The 22107-nt window shown below is 40.2% G+C and overlaps 1 protein-coding gene across 1 annotated transcript in view; it reads right to left on the minus strand.

Annotated features, from left to right (window-relative positions):
• Prex2 (phosphatidylinositol-3,4,5-trisphosphate dependent Rac exchange factor 2) overlaps positions 1-22107 on the minus strand; it is a 297248-nt gene that overhangs the window by 202177 nt on the left and 72964 nt on the right. Inside the window, exons 5-7 of the mRNA XM_036177419.1 lie at positions 17509-17610; positions 9610-9771; positions 812-945 (exon numbers count right to left, since the gene is read on the minus strand). Of these exons, the coding sequence (XP_036033312.1) occupies positions 812-945; positions 9610-9771; positions 17509-17610 (398 nt within the window). The remainder of the gene's footprint in view (positions 1-811; positions 946-9609; positions 9772-17508; positions 17611-22107) is intronic.

The following is a 22107-nucleotide window of genomic DNA, read 5'->3' on the forward strand; positions in this document are numbered from 1 at the left end:
TATGGGACCCCCAAAGGGGTCAAGACCCATAGGTTGAGAACTACTGATCTGGTTTTCGTCATTTCTAGCTACTATGCAGTCCACATTGTGCATCCATTAAGGATATCTGTTAATAATACACACAGTAGGATTTTATTTCAATAAAATGTCTCAGTTAATTTCTGTATAATTATAAGAACACAGTACATCAGCATTTTGTACACTGACATTAATTGTACAAAAGCTCTGGATTTGATGATCACAGATATAAGCTTTCAGGTTGGGATGGCTAAAATGGAGACTCAGAGTTCCTAACTGTTGGTGCTAATGAGCTTGGGGTACAGGCACAGGGCTAATGGCTCAGGTGAAACAGGGGAGGGAACTGGGCCCAAAATTCTTCATGTCATCCATATGAATTTTGAAAACACACCAGATAGTGACAGGAGCAGACTGAAAAGTGATCGGAGCTTAAAGGAGAGATGCTGTGCACTGTGAGTGGTGAATAGGGAAGACGGACAAACTGAATCTCACATTGCTGAGGCTCCTGCAGATACAGGAGGAAATGGCTCAGATGCTGAACTAGGGAAGGGGGCAACACACCAATGTCTCCCACAGAGAAGCCTCTCCTTGAGAGAGCTCTGCGGGGAGGGGCACCAGAGAGTGGCACATAGGCCAGGACCCATTAAGCAGGTAGAGAGAGCAGGCAAGGCAGGCTGGGGTGAAATGGGCTATAGGAAAGTTGAGTTCCGGGATTTCTGCAGGAATGAGGAGTATGCAAAATAGAAAAATATATATATATATATTTCCAAAGTGTGACTTTTTATGAACGTACCTGTGTTTTCTTTTGCAGTACACCAACAGATTATCAAAAAGAAAAAACACCCGTTCTTGAATATTTCCAGAAGAGATTTTCATTAAGACTCCACACATCAGCATCTCCGTGCAGGTGTCAGTGATGTTGGACCCCTGGGTGAGGAAAAGAAAGGATGTAGTGTCTGATCACCTGATTTATATTGTCTTTGTAGTTCTGGGCATGAAATGAAGTGTAGCACAAAGCCAGACAAGCACACTATTGCTGTGCCATAACTGAAGCCCTGACTGAATTTTTGCATGCAATTACTGTCTTTTAAATTTCACTTGTTTTTATTAACAAACCATATGTACACAGGACAACGCACAGCAGTCAAAGGAGTCACACTGAACGACATCTCCCTCCCATCAATCCTCAGTTCAGTGGACAGAGAGACTCTAGGTCTTCCTGGGACAACTGAAGACACAACAGACATGTGAAAACAAGCTGGGGGAGCCCAGGAGGCCTGAGCCCCACACAAAGAACTATGGGTAACTAAAGAGAGCTGGGTGTTGGAGCAGGAAACAGTCTTCCCTAGTTAAGAGCACACTAATTGGTCATCCAGTATCAAACACTCAGCCCCGAAAACTCAGGTATAACATAGGGAGAAAACACACACACTCTCTCACAACACACACACACACACACACACACACACACACACACACAAATGTAACAACAGCAATGAAAAAGAAGGAGGCCATGAATTTCAAAGATACAAGGAGGGGTATATGAGAGGATTTGAAGCCAGGGAAGGGAAGGGAGAAATAACATAATTACATTGTAATCTCAAACTGCCTAAATTAATAGTGGGTATCAATTTAAAGATCTACTCTAATTACAGAGAAAAGGAGAAAATAAACCAAAACAGAAAAATGGGCTGGAGGACAGCTTGGTGGGCAAGAGCTTAGTTCCCAGCACCTACTCCAGGTGGCTCCCAAAGGGCTTTAACTCCAGCTACCTGGGATCCATCGCCTCTGGCTAATTCTTAACACAGCACTAGCCCTGAAAGAAAAGCAGCCAGAGAGAGGCAGCTGTCAGGCATCAACAGAAAATAGCTCTGCACAGAGCGGCAGAGCATACACTCTGAACACCACCAGTGGGCCCCTGGAGGCGCTGTCTGCTCTCACTTCCTACTAACACTCCAGTCTGTCCTCTGCTTCCTAGCCAGCCACTGGGGGAATTGTGTCAAATTTAAGAGGAAAAAGAACACAAGTTTTCAATAGATCTCTCTATCTGATCTCTGCAGCAAAAGTATTTCAGCTTTAAATTTACCTGGCTTCTTTTAATCTAAAGGTAAACTGCTGGTTCTTGTTTAAATCAATGTTTCTATTGTTTGGTTTTAATATTTAATATTCAGAACATTAACTGTATATAGTTTCATATTTCCACAATAATTACTAGTATAGGTCTTACAGTCGACGAAAACAAAGTTAAATGAAAAACTCAAATCTATAATAAGAAAATTCTAAACAGGGACTTAATGAAAAGAATGTGTTTTATGTTCACTTGATTATCTATGTTACAAACATATGTAAAGTCTTAGGAAACCTCTTCAAGTTTCTTTTCATCCTGACAGTTCACATACATATGTAAATCTTTAACAGTTTGATCCACTCCCTTGTGTTCACTGAGCCCAAATTACCATGAAAATGAACATAGATTTCAATTCCAGTAGCATTATTTCCAACTACCTACTAAGGAGCAATATCCTTATCTTAGGAATAATCAGAGTAAAATCAGCATGTAACAAAAGGATACTTACCAAGTTACTTATATAAGTTACTCTCAAAATATATTAGGGGAAGGGCCTTTTCCTACCAGAAATATTACAAAAGGTACATAATCCATTCCCTTTAAACTATCCTTACTATGAGTAACACACACCAACCCACTACAAAGAGTCATTACCATGTTATCCTACCTAGAATGTTAAAATATTCCAAGTAATCCAATCTACATACTCAGACACTAGTAAATATTCCTACATGACATAAAGCCTAAAAATACATTGCCTGTCATGTTTCTTGTAAAAGAATTATAAATATTTCATATAAAATTGACTTAACAACTGATTCAAAGTGTTCTATGGTAGCAAAGCCCCCAGGTACTTGTCTTCTTTCTGGACCTATAGTAGCCTGCCTTTCAAACTGCTTTTTAACATCACTAAGGAATCTTTAAATACACAGAATGTCACTTGTCCTGGCTAGTATTTTATCTTTATTTTGACAATTAAGGCCAATATTTAATTATAAACATCTATCTATTCCCTACTAAATAGGTGTTTAGTCACTGAACAACTGTGAATGGATACTTTATCAAGCATAGGAACATTGGATTTTGAACATCTCTACATATCAAGCAATATGCTATACATTTTCTCCTGGCATAAATTTCTACAAAGACGATCTTCCTGTGATCTGAAACTATTAATTAGTTAATTGACTCCCACTAAAATCAAGCTTGGTTGTAAGTTCTCTCTTTTTGCTATATGTCAGTCACAGAAGACTAAAGAGAAACTAAAACCTTAGGAACATGAAAGAGGACAAAGCTCCCTAAAAACCTCCCAAACTTATGCAATGCCATGGCCAAGATCCAGTGGAGACAGTCCCACTCAACAAGAAGCAACTGACGAGGTTGGCAAGATGGGGTCTTGGAACAATAATTCTTTCAGTAGTCCTGGGTTTTCATGAACACTCTGAACACTCTTACAGAGAAAAACCTCTTCAAAATACAAAAAAAGTATAATATGAAAAGTAACACACTGTTATCACCTAAATTTGTTAAAAGATATATTATATCACACACAAAAGATGCATCTGATTCAACCTTCTGGAGTTTCAAATTGTTAGCTAAAATTGTAACTTTAGTAGTTTAATGTAAGGTTAAATCAAATGAATAATATATTCATTTTACCAGGATGAAGACCCCAAATTACTTCCATTTAATGAAATTTTATGTGGATTCATTTTTGGTGTCCCTTTTCTAGGAAAAAACACTTATCCTCAAATAACAAGAACCACTTATAACTCAGTTCTACCTCGAGGTGGAGGGTGCTTTATTTCCCAAGTTATGTAGAGGAGAAACAGAACAATACCACTGGCAGCTTCTGGAAGGTTCAAACTCAAGAAATAATAAGAGAACATAGCTTGAAGTCAACTGCAAACTACATCAAATGTAAGCAGCAACCAGATTCTAGCATCAACAAGGATTGATTTCAAAATGGCCATATAGTGCTGGGAACATGTCTATGATTTTAGGAGTCAAATCTGAGTGGTCATTAATAAACCTGGTATACTTAGTAATTTCCAAGCCAGTCTGGACCACATTATGAAATTCTGTGTCAAAAACAAAAACTACAACATTTCCCCCATGTGAAAAGAAATTAAGAAATATCATATTTCCCTTCTGTTTCTTTCCTTTTCTAAAATATAACAACTTTCATCATTTGCCCCAACCCTTCCCATATTAATGACTCCTTCTCTTACATTTTATTGAGATTTTTCTGACATTTGAGAGACTGCTTCCAATTAGACAAGTCAAGGACTTTAAGCTAAATTACTAAACGATGTCATGTTATTGATATTCTTTTATCAAAATATTTCAATATGAATCTAGAACCTATAGCTAAAACCACATAACTGACCCACCAAAAGCAGGCTGAAACTGAGAATAGCCCAGTTCTACGGAATGGGTAAACAGCTCTGATTAAACGTCTCATATATTTTTGCACAAAGTATATTAACTGTTGACAAATGAGTTCAGTAAGTCTGATAGAGTACTCTGAAACTCTCAGCTTTGTGGCTGTCTGATTTACTCATTATCAAAATACAATGGACCCTGTCACTCTCCTGGGAACTCATATAATAAACTGTACTGATAAGAGGTATAACTCCATAGATGAACAATTAAAACATGACATCTTCTTGGCCAAAGTTACTATATAAATGCTGAGAAAAAGCAAATTGCTTTAATGAACTTACTGTTAAATAGCAGGCAGAAAACAGAGCTACTTCTAAGAATCAGCTATATTTTTCTTAGTTGCCAATTTACTTAAACTTCATCTGCTTATATTGTTTTGAGAAACTGAGTAAGTTAAATTGTGCTAACTTATAAGTCAACCAAAAGGGAATAATAACTTCAGAAAATGTTCAGGCTCACAGCCAGAGCTGAATGGTTAGCCCCCCAGAGGTTCATGTCCTAGAGAATTAGTAAGACAATGTTAGAGTCTTTAAGAGCAGGTGAGTAGTGAGGTAATTAAGTCATGGGCACTGACCTCACAAAACGTTAGAGCAGATCTTATGGGACTGTGTCACTTCCCATGAGAATGAACTGTTAAAACGGAGCCTGGGACTTCCCCTAAACCTCTCCTCTCCAGGTGACTCAACTCCTCATTGACTCCCAATGTGCTCCATCATCTTCTCTGAAGCTCTCAAAGACCTGAACAGACACCTCAGATACACTTAGATCTCCCAGACCACAAGCTAAGTAACCAAGCTTAGGTAGTCCCTTCAATCACTCACATTAGCAGGTCAGTATTTCCCCAATGGTGAGCAGATGATTATCAGTCAAGGATCTTTATCTTCCCCTAACCGAAACTAGATTACTACTGTTTTAGATTTTTGTATTGAGTTCTGAATGGAGTACCAAAATGTTTGAAGAAAAATTTTAGAGACTATTCACTTTAGCTACAGCTTGATTAGATTGTCAGAAAGCTCAGTTGCCCCCAAAATCATTTTCAAGTCTGATACTGTAGCTTTTCTATTGGTGATCTGACTTATAACATTTTCTGTAAACTTAACTTTAATTTGAAAAGTCCATGGCTGTTCTAGTTATAGTTAGTATTGTTATGATGAAACACTACAACCCAAAGCACATTGCGGAGGAAAGGGTTTATTCAGCTGATACTTCCACATTGTAGTTGAACATTGAAGGAAGTCAGGACAGGAACTCAAGCAGGGCAGGAACCTGGAAGCAGGAACTGATGTAGAGGCCATGGAGGGGTGCTGCTTACCTGCTTGTTCATAATGGCTTGCTCACCCTACTTTCTTACAGAATCCAGGACCACCAGTCCAGGGATGGTACCACCCACAAGGGGCTGAGTCCTCCCTCATCAATCATTAACTAAAACAATGCTCTATGGGCTTGCCTGCTTACAACCTGATCTTCTGGAGGCATTTTCTCAATTGAGATTCCTTCCTCTCAATGACTATAGCTTATGTCAAGCTAACAGAAAACTAGCTAGCACAATGGCTTAGATTCATGTAACCTTAAGTAACAAATGTTTAACCTGCACTGTCAACTTGACTAGATTTGAAATCACACCTCGCATGCCTGTAAAGGCACTTCCAGGGGGTTAACTGAGGATGAAAGACACATCTTGATGATGCCAGGAGCAGCATCTCACAGGCTGAGGTTTTGAACTATGTGAGAGGGGGAAAAAGAGGAACACAGCTGAGCACCAGCACATCCAGCTCTCTTTGCTTTCTAACTGAGGATACGATGTGACTAGTCACCTCAGCCTCCTGCCACCAGGCCATCCATGCCATGATGCCCTTACTTCAAGCTGCTTTCACCAAGGATTTTGTTACAGCACTAAGAAAAGTATCTAATAGAGTAATAGAGCAGCTGTCACGGGCTGAGTTCATATACTATAAAGATAGGAAACGCTTAAGGATAAAATCTGCTGAACCAAAACTTCAAAATACTGCATCATAGTTGCAGACTCTCACTCACTTCACTGGACCCTTGAAATCACTCATACTATCTACAAATGAAGCCTGATGTTTGCCCCAGAAAAAAACAAAAAACAACTCCTGGGAGCCCAGACTAAAAACCAAGTCTCTTCAAAAGCTATGCTTTTTTCCCATTGTTTCATATGATTTAGGAACAAGAAATTTCAAGTACTTATATAAATTCCACATACAAGTGTAAAAAATCATTTGTTACCCCAAAGTTTTAGGTGGGCAAATTATTTGTGAAAAGTTATTATAAAAACCAAAATCTTGTGCAGGGCAGTGGTGGTGCTATCTTTAGTCGCAGAACTCAGGAGGAGGCAGGCAGATCTCTGAGTCGAAGCCAGCCTAGTCTACAGAGCGAGTTCCAGGACAACCAAGGCTACACAGAGAAACCCTGTCTCAAAAAACAAACAAAACAAAAAACAAAACTTTTCTTTGATTGATAGGACAATGAGATTCTGATTAACTGAATGAGAAGAATTTCCACCTTAAAAAGTGGAAATCCATTACTTTGCAAAACATAGGTGCTATTCAGAGCAGGAATGCTATGTCCTGAGGTGGTTATGAGAGACCTGCAGGAGTTTCACAAGGAGATTATTCATAGCATTCACCACGTTCCTAACTATAAATCTCTACAATGGACTCTGCCTTCTGTGAATATCATTGCTGCACCTACATCAGAACTTGGACTCTGCTAACCACACAAGAGTCTTAATGTATCTCACCAACCACTGTTAACAATCTGAAGAAACTTCTTTAGCCTATTCCTGTTCTATCTCAGGGCAGAGTTGACCCTGGCCAACTCTGGGCTTCTACAGAGTTCTCTTTGAAGAGTCACATCCCCTAACCTGCTTTTTAAAAGAAGTAATAGTTCTCATCATCATTATAGTGGGCTGGGCTACATAGCCAGACCTAATCAGACGTTATCAAGCAACTGGCTCAACCCCTCTCAAAGCTTCATGCATTAAAGTCCCCTAACGCTCAACTCTATGGCCTTATCATATTTATTCAGTACCAAAGTCTCCTCAGGAAGAGGGTGTGAGCACTCTCTTTAGAACTAGCTATTCATGTCAATTGCCCCATCTCTGACACAATTGAGTTCTTGCTGCTTCCCTGCATAGGTGACAGAATTGATGAAACTCCAATAACTTCTTCAGCTCCAAGGCTCCATCTTTAATACTGTAAAATCAGGGATGGCTTGCCAGCTTTCTGTAACTATAACAAATATCTGAAATAAATCAATGGATCAGAAGGAAACATTTGATTTTAGTTTCATGTATCCCACAATTGCAGTCCTTGGCCACCTGGCCCCGTTGCTCTGGTCTATAATGAAGCAGAACATCATGGTAGACATATGTATAGAGACGGTTGCTTACCTCATAAAGGAAAGGAAGTGAAAGGGAGAAACAGGAAGGCCCCCGCAACTCAATAATCCTTTCAGTGGCACCATCCCTAGTCACCTAACTTATTTCTACTAAGTCTCACCTTCTAAAAGTACTACCACCACCCAACAGCACCAATGACTGGGGGCCCAGCCTTCAACTCATAGGTGTTTGGGGACATTCAAGATGAAAATTTTAACTGGCCTAATGGATATTCTCTCTGCTGTGAGCTACTCATAAAATAATAATACAACCCAAGGCTGTGCAAAACAATGTTGTTTAAGCAAACTCTCTTCTGGTAGTAGACTCAATTTTTTTAGGTGACATACTAGAAGGAGACCAAATCACCGCATCAGAAAAAGCAGTCTCTGACATTCTTGTTGCAGCTAAAGGCGGGCAGATTATACAGATAATCCTGCGATTTTAAGAGTTTGGTTTTTCTTCCAGTATTTGACTGACAACAAAGCTGTAAAAGCAAACTTGGCTCCATTTTTCTTATCCCAGCAGGACCACTGCTCTGCAAGAAAGGAATCATCATCATGAATCAAACGTAAAACACACAGCCATTCTCCCTGATTGAAAGAGGCAGCATTCATACTGCAGGAGGGTCACCCTGAACACTCAAAATAGAAGAATATAGGCACAGAGGAAGCTACGTCAGACCCCAGCTAGCACTTTCAACCATTCATAGCAAGGGGTGGCCAAGTAGGAAGACTGTCCCAGGTCAGCATTGACAATTTCTTGGCATATCTGGCTGAATAGAATTTTAGGTCTCAATGAAAAGCAACAGACTGAAATAAAAGTTAGCTAATGACAACTCCCCAAGGAGAATAGCAATCTCTGGATTTATGTGAGTTGTACTTGGCTGTGCATTTTCATTCCTGTTTATACTTTTGCATTTTTTATTATTTTAATTGCTTATTCTATCATAGAAAAAAAGGTTGCTAGCCCAAAGTGCATATTCATTTAAGTAATGGTCATTTCAAATCAGAATTTTAGCTTATTTTTATAGCAGGAGTATGGGATTTCATTCCTGTGGAATAACGGAGACTCAACATCGCCAGTCACCATAGCTAGAAACATCTGACAGATTCTAAACCAGGATCTTCATTGGCTTTTTTAATCTTAAAAATAAATAAATAAACAAGAAAGCATTCTTCCATGACTCATCAAACTCACACTTTTCATTTTGACTAAACAAATAACACCAGATCATAGAGCTTCCCTTCTGTTTAGGAATGAAGAAAATCAAAGCACAGAGTGTTTCGGTAGACTTGAAGTGAAATTCAACATCAAGTCCCCAGTTGAAGAGTCTACAGATGGTATCACAGCACACATAATGCTTTATTATCCCAAGCACTCAGGCGATGGACTTGCTGACCAAAACCAGGACAGGAAAAAGGGAATCGTGGTACCCCAAATCCTAAGGTGCCAACTCCTAGAGGCACACAGGATTTATTGGTTCCATCACAAATATCTCAGGTCAAGAAGACTTCCATCTGACACATGGGCGAAAGTACCAGGAAAAGCATTTTCAGAGCTGACTATGGTCTCTGGGCAGCTGGAAGATGACCACCTTGGGGTTCCATGCCTTGAAAAGAAGCCCTGCATGTGACTCCACAACTGTACAAAGCCGGAAAGTTGAGCAAAGGGCACATACCTCCCAGCCTTCAATGTGGGACTGCCACTCCTCTAAAGCTTCCAGTTTCTCCATCTGTCTCTTGGCCTCGTTGATGTTGGAACACACAGCTTTCATGGCTTGGAGGGCTTCCATCACTGCCACGTAGTCACTGTGTTTCCGTGGGGTCCTCTTCAGTAACTCCTGTTTACACACAGAAACAAACCACCCTTTGATCTCCGGTGCTGTGGTACAGCGGGTTCCCACCGACCAGGAAATGGGAACTACAAAGACTGTGACAGCCACACTGCTAAGTGACATCACAAACTCCACTAAAGATAGTGATCAAAAGCAAAAGGTCAAATCAGTGAGTAAGCATTACTTCAATGCTCCCTTTTGCAACTCAGTGAGTAAGCATTACTTCAATGCTCCCTTTTGTAGTCACTGTCCTTTTCCCTCGAACTTACCTGTATTTTAGAAACAGAACAAGGATTCTTCTCTCTCTCAAATCATCAAATATCTCACCTGAATCATACCACAGCTTTTTAAAATCTGACTTTTGTTCTAACGGACGCTTATCAGAATATGTTCATTTCCTTTTCTTAGAGTCTTTTCTTAGACCTTCAAACAAATATGCACCACAGTTTCAAAAACTGAATTAAGTTCCTACTTCTAATATCTTCTGGGAAAACTATAAAGACAAACCATAAATAAAGCAACACTTGTGTGTATCTTTTATACTCTAGCAAAAAAAGAATTAGTTGACCAGTTTCACACAATCCCATCATTAGGGGTACATGTCATCATCCTCATCAATTGCTCTTGTTCCTTCTTAGTAAGCATTTGTGTTCCATACACCCAGAGCTTCGTTATTTAATTCTTAGGTTCTGCTTTGGGGATGGAAATTTATTGATGTTTTTCTGCTCATTCTAAACATCAAAAACAAAACAATCTGTAATCTTTTCAGTATATTAAATGGTCTTCTTAGCTGTTGTTTAGAAGCACAAAATTAAACATCTTCACCCACTGTCTAGACAGCTGTGACCACATTGCTTTTTAATCAGTCATTTGTTTCTTTAGGATGGTTGTCATCGTGGCACTAACACAATTACGGAAACCCTGAGGCGTCATTTCAGAGTTTGTTTGTTTGTTTAATTTCTCAAGATGCAGTAGGGAAGCAGGCAGTTCTTAATTGTTTCATTGTTGAATACTTTGAAATAAACTTTGACCTTGTATTTGATATGATCTAATATACACCACATTATTCCTAAAATGAAGCTGAAATTTTTATTCTGGACTCCAAATCCACTAGAGTGACAAGGAACCTCAGAAGTAAATTCTCAGAAGTTAAAGCCTTTTTAAATTATGTGAGATGGGGACATCAACCTTCAGGACAGGATGGGGGCCCTTGGAATGGTACCTAACACTAATCTGAGGAGCTGAGACATGAATTAGATAATGTAAAATAAACAAAAAAGAAGAGACAATCAAGTCATGACTCTAATAGTTACTTGCTCTCAGATTCTGAAAGTTCTTCACAATATAATCTAGTGCATTTAATACTTTCCTCTGAATAAATAAAACCACTCAAAAAGAATCCAAGTCTAATTTTTCAGTATCAGCCTATCTGTACACAAAAGTAAATGGTCAGCACTAGCCTATTTGTATACATAAGTCTTTTTTCTTTTTGTGAATGAAAATAATCTTCCTCAAAGGGCAAGGAAGTCATCTCTGCTTCAAGTCTCTCAACTACTCTCTTTCATGTGAGATGAGAAAGTATCTATGATGCATTTTTTAAGAATTAAATTCAAACATTTGAGGTCATCTCTATTCAGCCATGAGTGATTTAACACAACCACTAGTTTATGATGTATTCTTAACATTCCCTTCTTGCCCTTACAATAAAGGAAATATCTGGGATTCCAGCAAGGGATCAGGGAACAAGGTCACCTATGGGTGCATAAGCACTGAGTCCCTGAGGTAGTAATCTGCAGGGATTCTCAGAACTGAATGACTTGAAGTAAGAACTGAGAAGTTATATGGAGGACCCAGACAAGTACAATCAATCCTCTGACCAACTAAACCAGATATATGAAGTATGGTGTGAAGATGTGATATTATTAAAACAAACACTAACCCTTTTGGAAAGAAGAGGGTGTTAGATCAAGCTCTTGGAGCAGCAATGAGTTCCTCGCTGCCCATAAGACCAAATTGGACAAGGACTTCCCTATGGGAGATAAGGCTAGCCCCTCTCAGAAGCCCCTCTGAAATCCAAATGATCACATGAAGAATGGAAAGGACATTTGCTTTATTGTGTTATAGAGGGTCTTAAGAAGGCCAAGGTTAAAACTCTTTATTAGTCCCTGTTATACATTACAAGAAGACAAGGAGGCTCCCACTGGGAAAATACATGAATGCACCCTGAATCACAGGATGGCACTGTCTTAAAAGCCACATTCTTAACTCATCCAGGTTCAGACACTCATAAAAACTCCAGACACTAGTATCCATCCCAGACAAAACACCAGCAGGCTTTTCTAATTTGTCCAGGTCACAAAGTTAGTCTTTTTATGATAGAACCATGAAAAGAAAGAAAAAAGGACGAGCACCATGGGCCATTAGTGGTCACTTTAAGAGTCAACCAGATAAATGTCCCCCCATACCTCCGCCCCACTGCAAGTCTAAGCCTAGGGCTTGCTTCCGCTGTGTGCAAAGTCACTTCCTGTTGGGAATGCCCTCAGAGACTTCTGTAAGGGAAATCACTGGTAGCATCAATGCCTTCTAGCCCTTTTGGGCTTCATGTCATTACCTCTCCATAATGACAGGTCTGGCGGGGAAGGGCTTCCCATACAGGCTCCCATCATGTTTAACGATCTTGAGGAGCCCTGGGAATTTATGACTGTAAGCATCATAAGATTAGATTCATGACTGACTGAGGAGCGTGATTCTTAGCATTGACCCCCCCTTTCCCCTGGTTCCTGGTCCTGAAAATGTACAACAATTCAGGGGGTGTTAGGTCAACCCCTAGAGTGATACCTCACTCAACTGCTTGCCTGTTCAGGGGGAGATCTCCACTTCTGTCATTTCTTTTCAATAGTTCCCCTGCCCTTGACTCCTATATTGAGAAAAAAACATTTTGTCTAGACTCAAGGTCAAACTGCTTCTCCCTCCAGGGCAGAACACTATTGCTTGTCTCCTTGGAGAGCAATGTCAAGGCTTCAGTGTGGACAGATAGAAATACAATGCTATAGAGAAGGCTAAAATGGCCACTTCTGTGGTCGTGTATCATCTTAAACATCCTGCCTATTTTCTTGATCAGAAACAATGTCTCCTGAATCTTAAAGTCAGAGGGAGATTGAGCTCCATAATTCAAGGGCTAATGAAATAAGGATGATTGGTTGAATGTTCTAGTACACAGAATATCTCATACTTGGTGGTAGCACAAGCCCTAAAAAACGGAAGTCAGTCCAAGGTCTCTGTATGATCAATGAAGTGTGGCTCCACTCCATCCAGTAGTTCCTAATTCTCACACTCTCTTCACACAGATTCCCCTAATAAGACTCATTAGTCGGTGTTAGATCTTGTTTGTTTATTTGTTTGTTTGTTTGTTTGTTTTTCCAGACAGGGTTTCTCTGTGTAGCCTTTGTTGTCCTGGAACTCATTCTATAGATCAGGCTAGCCTCAAACTCAGAGATCTGCTTGCCTCTGTCTCCCAAGTACTAGGATTAAAGATGTGTGCTGCTATCACCACCACCTGGCGAGTGCTGGATCATAAAGACACTTTCATATACATCTCACTCCACCCCATAATCAGTTTTTATTTGCTTTAGAAGATCCCACCTGCAGGACAGGATAAATTACTTGGACTGTCTTCTTCCAAGAGTTTTGAGACAGTCTACTTTATTTGACTTAGCTCTTTTCTGAGATATGATGGGATGAACTTAAGACCATGTAGATGGTCTTTTATATGGGCCAACCAAAAACCTCATGTCCCAGAGAAGAGCTTCCTCCTTATTTCCTAGCTGAGATATGCTACAGGGTGTCTTGGGGGAAAGCCCAGCTATACAAAGCAGAAGTTGCCTCCTTGGGCCTTGTCCTTCCAAAGGGGCCCAGGGCTTTAGGACCAGAATGAATCTGACCCATCTTGGCCTTCCTGCTCTCCCAAACCCTCAAACAGATGGAGGCCTTTCAGGGAGCTATAGGATATTGTAGAATGTAGCTCCCTGGTTACTCAGGGCTAACTATGCTTCTAAAGCAGGCCCTCAAGGAGATGCAATCTCAAGAATTCACCAGAGTTGAATGGATTCCTAAGTCCCAGCAAGCCTTCCAGAAACTTGAAAAGTCATTAAACCCAAACTCCTGCCTTAGGCTTGCCTAGTCAGACTAAGTTTCACCTGTACATAGCTGAGAGACAAGGAACAGCTCCGGGGAACAATGTACGTTCCATTTCCTCTAGTCATATAGACAGCTAAGGAATTAGAGCAGGTAGCAAGGGGCTGCTCTGGATGCCTGTGAGCAGATGCTTCTGCCAGACTCCTGATTCCTGGAACTCAAAAGATTCCCTAGGGCTCCCCCTCACACTTCACATGTATCATTACACTGGGTCATTCTAAATAATAAGAGGAACCACTCAGAGGTTCTCAACCTTCCTAAAGCAGAGATCCTTAGCTCTTGATGGTATGATGACCCCTGATCATAAAATTATTGTCATTGTTATTTTATAACTGTAATTTTGCTATTGTCATGAATCATAATATAAATATCTATATTTTCTGATGGTCTAAGGCAACCCCTGTGAAAGGGTCACTGAACCTGCAAAAGGGATTTTGACCCACATGTTGAGAACCATTGCAAATCCAACTCACAGAAGTTTCCTTAAATATCAGGCCCATACTGGAGGGACCTGAAATTACTCTGCAGACCTGCCCAAGCCTGAACCTAGCCATCAGTCTTTCCGAAAAGGAAGGGGAGCCTCTCCACTCCTGTCAGAAGGTCCTCATGGACAACTGTGTAGCCCATCCTGGTCTCTCAGATCAACACAATTGGCCCTCTATACAGAGGGAATGTCCTTTGTGAAAGGAAGAATCTGACATGCAGGATATGAAATAGTCACTGAATTTGAAGTGCTTGAATCAGGATCAGTATCCCCAAATTCTACTACTTAATTAGTCAAATTAAAGCACTAATTTCAGCCCTGGGACTGTCCCAATATTTATTGTCACAGATTCCAACTATGGCCCCCTCTTCCTCCATGTCCATGCAGCCACATGGAAGGAAAGTGGCCTCCTTCCAACTACAGCTGAGACCCCTATAAAGTATTCCCAAGAAATTCTCAGGCTCCTGAATGCCATCCTTTGGATCACTCAAGTGGCTGCAACCCACTGCTGTCCTACATATCAGGAAGAGGATGACCCAGTGGCGGGAGAAAATGGATGGCTGACTCTGAGGCCAAGAGAACTGTACTAGCGTACAAGGAATGCCCCATCCTCTGTGAGGAATTTCTACTGCCTTCTGAAAGAGCCAAAAAACTCCCGTCGGAAACCAGCTTTAGCCTTTAAAATCAGACATCAACAAGGATGGTGGCTAACATCTAACCACTGATTGTTACTGCCCTACAATGGAAAGTCCTGAAGTCCCTTCATCAGACATATCATCATTTGGGATGAGGAAGTACACTCATCCTGGTAAAGAGAATGTTCAAGTGACAAGGCCTAAAAGACACAACCCATCAGGTGGTACAAGGATATGAGATATGTCAGAGACATAGCTCCCCCAAAAAGGGATCCCCAGCCTTCAGGCACCCAGAGACAGGGGAAGACTGGCCACTATATTTAACTCACATGCCCAGTGGACCAAATTCCAAATAGCTCCTCGTCTTGGTAGATAGCTCTACAGGTGAATAGAGGCTTTCCTGAGTAAAACAGAAAACCACAGTGGTAGCTAGGGCATTGTTCCCCAAAACAATTACCAGATTTGGAATACTTAAAAGTGTCCAGATTAACAATGGGCCTGCTCATTTCTCAGGGTCTGACTAAAGCCTTGGAAATTCACTATCATCTATATTGGGCTTGACAGCCCCAGACTTCTAGAAAGGTAAAGCAGGCTAGGAATCTCCTAAAAGACATCTAAGGAAGTTCTCCCAATAGGCTCTTATTTTTAGTTTCCAAATACCCTCTGCACGTGTGTGTGTGTGTGTGTGTGTGTGTGTGTGCGCGCACGCGCACACGTGTCTATATTTCTACACTTTTAGTGAAGTTTGTTTCCTGCCTCTTTTTTGGAAGGGGTGGCTTTGTTGTTTTTTGTTGTTGTTGTAGTTTATGTTTTTTCAAGACAGGGTTTCTATGTAGTCCTGGCTGTCCTGTAACTCAGAGATCTGCCTGCCTCTGCCTCCTGAGTTCTGGGATTGAAGGCATATAATGCTATCACCAAGTTTCTTCCTGCCTTTTAATTTCTTAATTGATGGAGAAACCAAACTGATCAAGACCTTAGACAGTAATAACTAGACTTCACCAATGGCTTTCCATATGCATGTACACATACATACATAAGCACACTCACACACGTGCACAAACCTACACTAACCAGTACATATGGCAACACATATACTGCTCATACACACAAATTTCGCAAGACAGTCAACTTATGCAATTCATAAAATTATAACAAGATTTATGTCTAGTTACTATTCATAACATTTCTGTCCCAAAAGGTAAGCCAACACATGTTTACATGTCCATAGTATTTCATAATATCCATGTGTTTTTACATAAATTCATATGCTATGATTTCATGATCATCCTCATCTTTGTCCTCCAAATGCAAATGCAAGGCTTTAAGAGGTTAGATTACATACCTTAGACAAAGAATTAGTAGAGAGAACACCTATGATTTGAACTCGGAGTTCATGTGTCCAACCCTCCCTCTCATTCCCTATCCTAATGTTGTAATTCCAAAGCTATAGTTTAGGACTTGCTATTCCTGTGCAACATTGTATCGTCATAATAAAAACCCTAGTTACTTTCATACCTGCAGCAACTGATAGTTAGTGTGATGTTTACTGTCTGTAATGGCTTTTCACTTTGTGTTCCGCCATTTCTTGTTCCATGTGATCCACACACCACCTTTACAATGATCATTTAAAAGGCAAGTGTTACTTAAGTTCTATTGTAATGATATACTCCATGACACATGAAAGGGTTTGTTTCAGCTTACAGGCCATCATGAGGGAAATCAGGGCAGAAACCTGGAAGCAGGAAGAGGCAATGAGGAACACTGCTTCAGGCACATTCTCATGCCTTGCTTAGATTTTTTTTTTCTTTTATACAACTCAGAACCATCTGCCCAGGGATGGCACCACCCACAGGGGGCTGAGCCCTCCCACATCAATTGTTAATCAAGAAAATGCTCCCCAGATTTGTCCACAAGACAAACTGATGGAGGTATTTTCTCAATAGACACCCCCTTCTCCCAGATGGCCCTAGCTAGTGTCAAGTTGACAAAACAAACTAACCAGTACACTAAGCTTTGAAATTGTGTAATTTAACCCTAACATCATAAGTATCAAGTCACCAAAGTATGGAGAAACCAAAAATAGAACAACAGTGGAATTAAAAAAATAAAATAAAATAAAGTTTTCTGTAGCTAACGTGCTATGTAAACCAGTCATAATGGATTTAATAGGGTCTCTCCTAAAGCTAATGCATTTACTCTAAATGAAACTCAAACAAGGATGTGTGTTTCAAAGGATGAGCACTAAAAGCTTCCTTTAATGGCCTTTCTACTAAAGGTTTGTTTCCTAATCCACACAGGAATTTATGACAAAATAGCCATTTTTTTCAGTAATACTGCTCTACTCTTTTGAGAATACTAGCGTCTTGAAAAGAAATTTTTTTTTAATCAACAAAATATTAAGGTGCTAGCACACGCTGCCACATTAAATACCTTCAGCAGGAGAGGGTACTTGCATATTCTTTGGATTGGTGTCACTAAGTACCCTTCCAGGGGAACATCTGTGTTCTTCCGTCCGCCAAGCAGCATGCAGTTCTGCAGTGAAAATAGACATTTAATAACTAAGTACATCTTGCAAACTCAAGGTTGCAAAACTATTCCATCAACATTTTATGTGGAAAGGTTATGAAAACATGTGTCCTTTAATACCATGTCACAAGGACAGTCAAGACCCGGCCTTTCATGTTAGTTATAGAACCCAAAGTGAACTTCGAACTTCAAATTTAACCCACATATATTCTTCTGAGCATGAAGGAAAAGGGTTTAAATAGAGAAAGGGAGAGAGAGAAGAAATAGAGAAACAGACCAAACAGATATATTTTGTTGATAGGAAGTGCATTGTTGGGCTTGGAGAGAAAAGCTTGGCACTTAGAGAGTTAAGAACACTGCTATTCTTGCAGTGGATCCAGGTTTAGTTGCCAATATGCAGATCACACAGCTCAGAATTGCATAGAACTTAAATTCTTTTTTTTTTCCTTGGCTTTTCAAGACAGAGTCTCTCTGTGTAGTTTTGGTGCCTGTTCTGGATCTCACTCTGTAGACCAGGCTGGCCTTGAACTCACAGACTCACAGAGATCCGTCTGGCTCTGCCTCCTGAATGCTGGGATTAAAGGTGTGTGCCACCATTGCCCCGGAGTAACTTAAATTCCAAAGGATGTGATAGTCTCTTCTGGCCTCCACAGGCACCTTCACACACACACTGAACACATACAGAAAGACAAGCAAGTATATTCACAGAAATAAAAAATAGGCTAATTTTTAAGCACATCATGTTGTAGAAAAGCAGGCACTAACCAAGACACTGAGTTCTAATGTGAGAGTCAGGCTTCCCTGCTGACTAGTGATGCACCAACTTGAACTCATTTTAGAGTTTCCTCTCTGTCAAACTGGAATGCTTGAAGCTTGTGGTTCTAAGTCATTTTGGTGGTTGCTGCTGCTGCTGCTGTTATATGATCACACTTAAGGAAAGATGCTATGGCAGCCAATCTTAAAGGAGATCAGTGCAGATCTCCACATGGGCAAGTGGAATGGAGAAATCTCCATATTAGCAATCACAGGGGTAGGTCGACATGGAGCAGCTTGAGCTCGCCAGAAAGTTTGAGTAGACAACCTCCCATCTTCTAAACAATACAACAAAGAGAAAGACCTGTGGGGAATCTTGTTTCTGCACTGCCTGCCAGAGTGGCCACCACAGACAAGGATTTCATATGTCAGGCAAGAAGGAGAGGACCTTCAAATGGCTACACTCAGAAGTCAGTATATTCCCTGTCACTATATGAATTTCGAGGAGGGGCCAGGAACTGAAAGGAAAACATTCAAAAGGCACACCACTGGTACAGGGTCCTCCCCTGAATGGGACAGTCAAGTCTCAGTCTCTGTCTGTGTACCTAGTTAGAGGATGGTCACTTCACTGAAACATCACACAAGACAGAGCAGCCAATATTCCTTCACAGTACCCATGGTATTCTCCCTGGGAGAAATTCTTGGACACAATTATTTATATCTTACAGTATTCCATGAATGTTTCAGAGTTTCCAGTTCCAGCATGAGTTAGCTGCCTTAGAAGTGTGGTTACCTTCTTTCACAGCTCTGGACTGAAGGATCCTGAAAACTCTTAGGTCGGTTTAACTTTTTCTTCCAACATGTGTGTGTGTGAGAAGGTGAGCAAGAGAGGAGGACATATGTGTATGCATGCCCACATACTGTGGACACCTATATGTGTAGGTGAACATGCACACTGGTGTGTGTACATGTGACACGCACATGTGGAGGACCAAAGTTGATGTTAGAAATCACTGTCAATCACTCTTTCATTTTATTCAGTGAGACACAGTCCCACCAGAACTCACTATGAGAACTAGTCATCCCAGCCAGCCTGCTCTATGGAATCCTATGTCTACCTTCGAAGGTTGGGATTACAGGTGGACTCTCATCCAGCATTTACATGTCCTAGGAACAGGAACATGAATCCTCAAGTTTGTATAGAAAGCATGTGTACTGGTTGTTTTTGACAACTTGACACAAACTAGAATCACCTGGGACCAGGGAACCTCAACTGACAAATGTCCCCTAAGAGACTGGCCTGTCGGCATGGCTTCTGAGCATTTTCAGGATTAACGATTGATATGGGCATGTACAGGCAATTGTGCACTGTGCCATTAAAAAAATATTATATTATTATAAAAAAATAAGTCTATTGAATAAGTTTCAGGGGACTCAAGGACATTAAAAACTTCTTGAGATAAACAACAACAGCAAAGACCCAAAATAATATCATCATCACCCCAAACCTAGAAACTGTTAGATGTTAGAACCGTTCATTTATGAATATGGAAACTAACTACTGAAATATAATGAATATCCTAAAGCCATCCAGATCATCTATTTTAGTTCCAGGGTAGGGACTATCCAGACAGATTCTGTCTGCTGGACTATGCTGTGAGTCATCTCAACTCACATTCTTGACTTGTGGCTTTTTCAGTGGGACTTCACATTAAGTCACTTGGCAAACTAAACTATGGAGCATTCCAAGTGGACACTGCTAACTAAACTATGGAGCATTCCAAGTGGACATTGCTAACTAAACTATGGAGCATTCCAAGTGGACACTGCTAACTAAACTATGGAGTATTCCAAGTGGACACTGCTAACTAAACTATGGAGTATTCCAAGTGGACACTGCTAACTAAACTATGGAGTATTCCAAGTGAACACTGCTAACTAAACTAAGGAGTATTCCAAGTGGACACTGCTAACTAAACTACAGAGTATTCCAAGTGGACACTGCTAACTAAACTACAGAGTATTCCAAGTGGACACTGCTAACTAAACTCAGGAGTATTCCAAGTGGACACTGCTAACTAAACTCAGGAGTATTCCAAGTGGACACTGCTAACTAAACTCAGAAGTATTCCAAGTGAACACTGCTAAAGACAGGACACACACTAAACAAGATAGCGGAGTTCTTACACTCTATCAAGGGAGCTGCAGAGAGCAAAAATCTCATACCAAGGAGTGTTGTCCAAAATGCTAGCACATTCCATAAGCAAAACAGGAAATGCCCACAATGCTAGCCTGAGACTACAGCTATACTTGAGGTCTTCCAGCATACTAGCAAAAAATTTAACACAGATCATCTAAAAAGATATACATAGAATAGAGAGAATGAATTTCTTTGACTGATGAAAAGGGTGTGTCATTCAAAAAAAAAAAAAAAAATCCTCCATGGGAACCCTGGGAAAAAACCTGAATCACCTTGCAAATCCTCCGGCCTTCAACTGTGCCCAAACTATAGTCATGCTTGGGTCCATGCTCATGAGAGAGGAGCTATGACAAGATGAACATTCACAGAAGGGATCTCAAAAAGCAAAGCGAAATAATGAAGGTAACCTGCGCAGAGGTGTCTTCAGAGAAACTGAAACTCAGATCACTTCTAGATAGGTTACTAAGAATAGAATAGAGCAACAAGGAAAAAAACAAACAAAAACAAAAACCCAGTAACCAATCTCACAGAGGAAACACAGATTCCAGAGTTGCTATTTAGTTATTTAAAATGTCAAGTTGTTTTGTTATACACAAAGAAACAGGAAAATTTGATTCAGTCACAGTCAATAGAAACTCTTTAGTGTACCTAGATATTAGATTTAGAAGACTTCAACATAGCAATTACAAGTATATTCAAAGAATTTAAGCACCTCTTACATAACTGAAGGACACTGATGGCAAGCAAAGAAAGAGGAACCCTCAACAGAGAAAAACAGTGCATCAAATAGACACAGGATGAAAACAATACTTCACTGAGTTACAGGTAAGTTAATATAAATCATCAGATATGAAGAACAGAGAATAACAGGTTATAGAAAAATGAACAATTACAAGGAACCAAGAGGGATCATAGATGTGGTGACTATAGAGATGGCAGCAGTTAAGAGCACTGGCTGCTCTTCCAGAGGACCTCGGTTTGATCCCCTAACAGCCGCATGGTACCTCACAACCATCTGTAACTCCAGTACCAGGAGATCCAACACCCTCTTCTGGATCCCAAAAACATTACACACATGGCGCACAAACATACATATAGGCAAAACACTTGTACACACAAAATAATAAAATAATAATAATTATTATTTTCATTCAATGTATGCATAAGGGTAATTAAAGAAAATGAAAAATTATGTAATAAATATTTTAATAACCTCTGTAAATTCACAATTTATGTTTTAATTTGTTTTATTTTAAGATGGAGCCTTGGAGTCTTACAATGTTGCTTGGACTAGGCTTCAAATCCTGGGCTCAAAAGACCCTTCCTTCTCATCCTCACAAGTAGCTAGGACCATAGCCACATTCTATGTAGGCCAAGCTAAAATGTCTCAAAATTTATTAAAAACCAAAAGGTTTACCTACAAATTAGAAAAGCAAAGTTAGTATCTTCATCGAATTACATTGTCGTTGAACTATGTTAAAAGACAAAGTATTAAGAGCGGCAAAAGGAAACTGAAGTAGTGTGTAACCAAGAAAAGCAATACAAACAGC

Source organism: Onychomys torridus, chromosome 2 (assembly GCF_903995425.1).
Source record: "Onychomys torridus chromosome 2, mOncTor1.1, whole genome shotgun sequence".
Classification (NCBI taxonomy): Eukaryota; Metazoa; Chordata; class Mammalia; order Rodentia; family Cricetidae; genus Onychomys; species Onychomys torridus.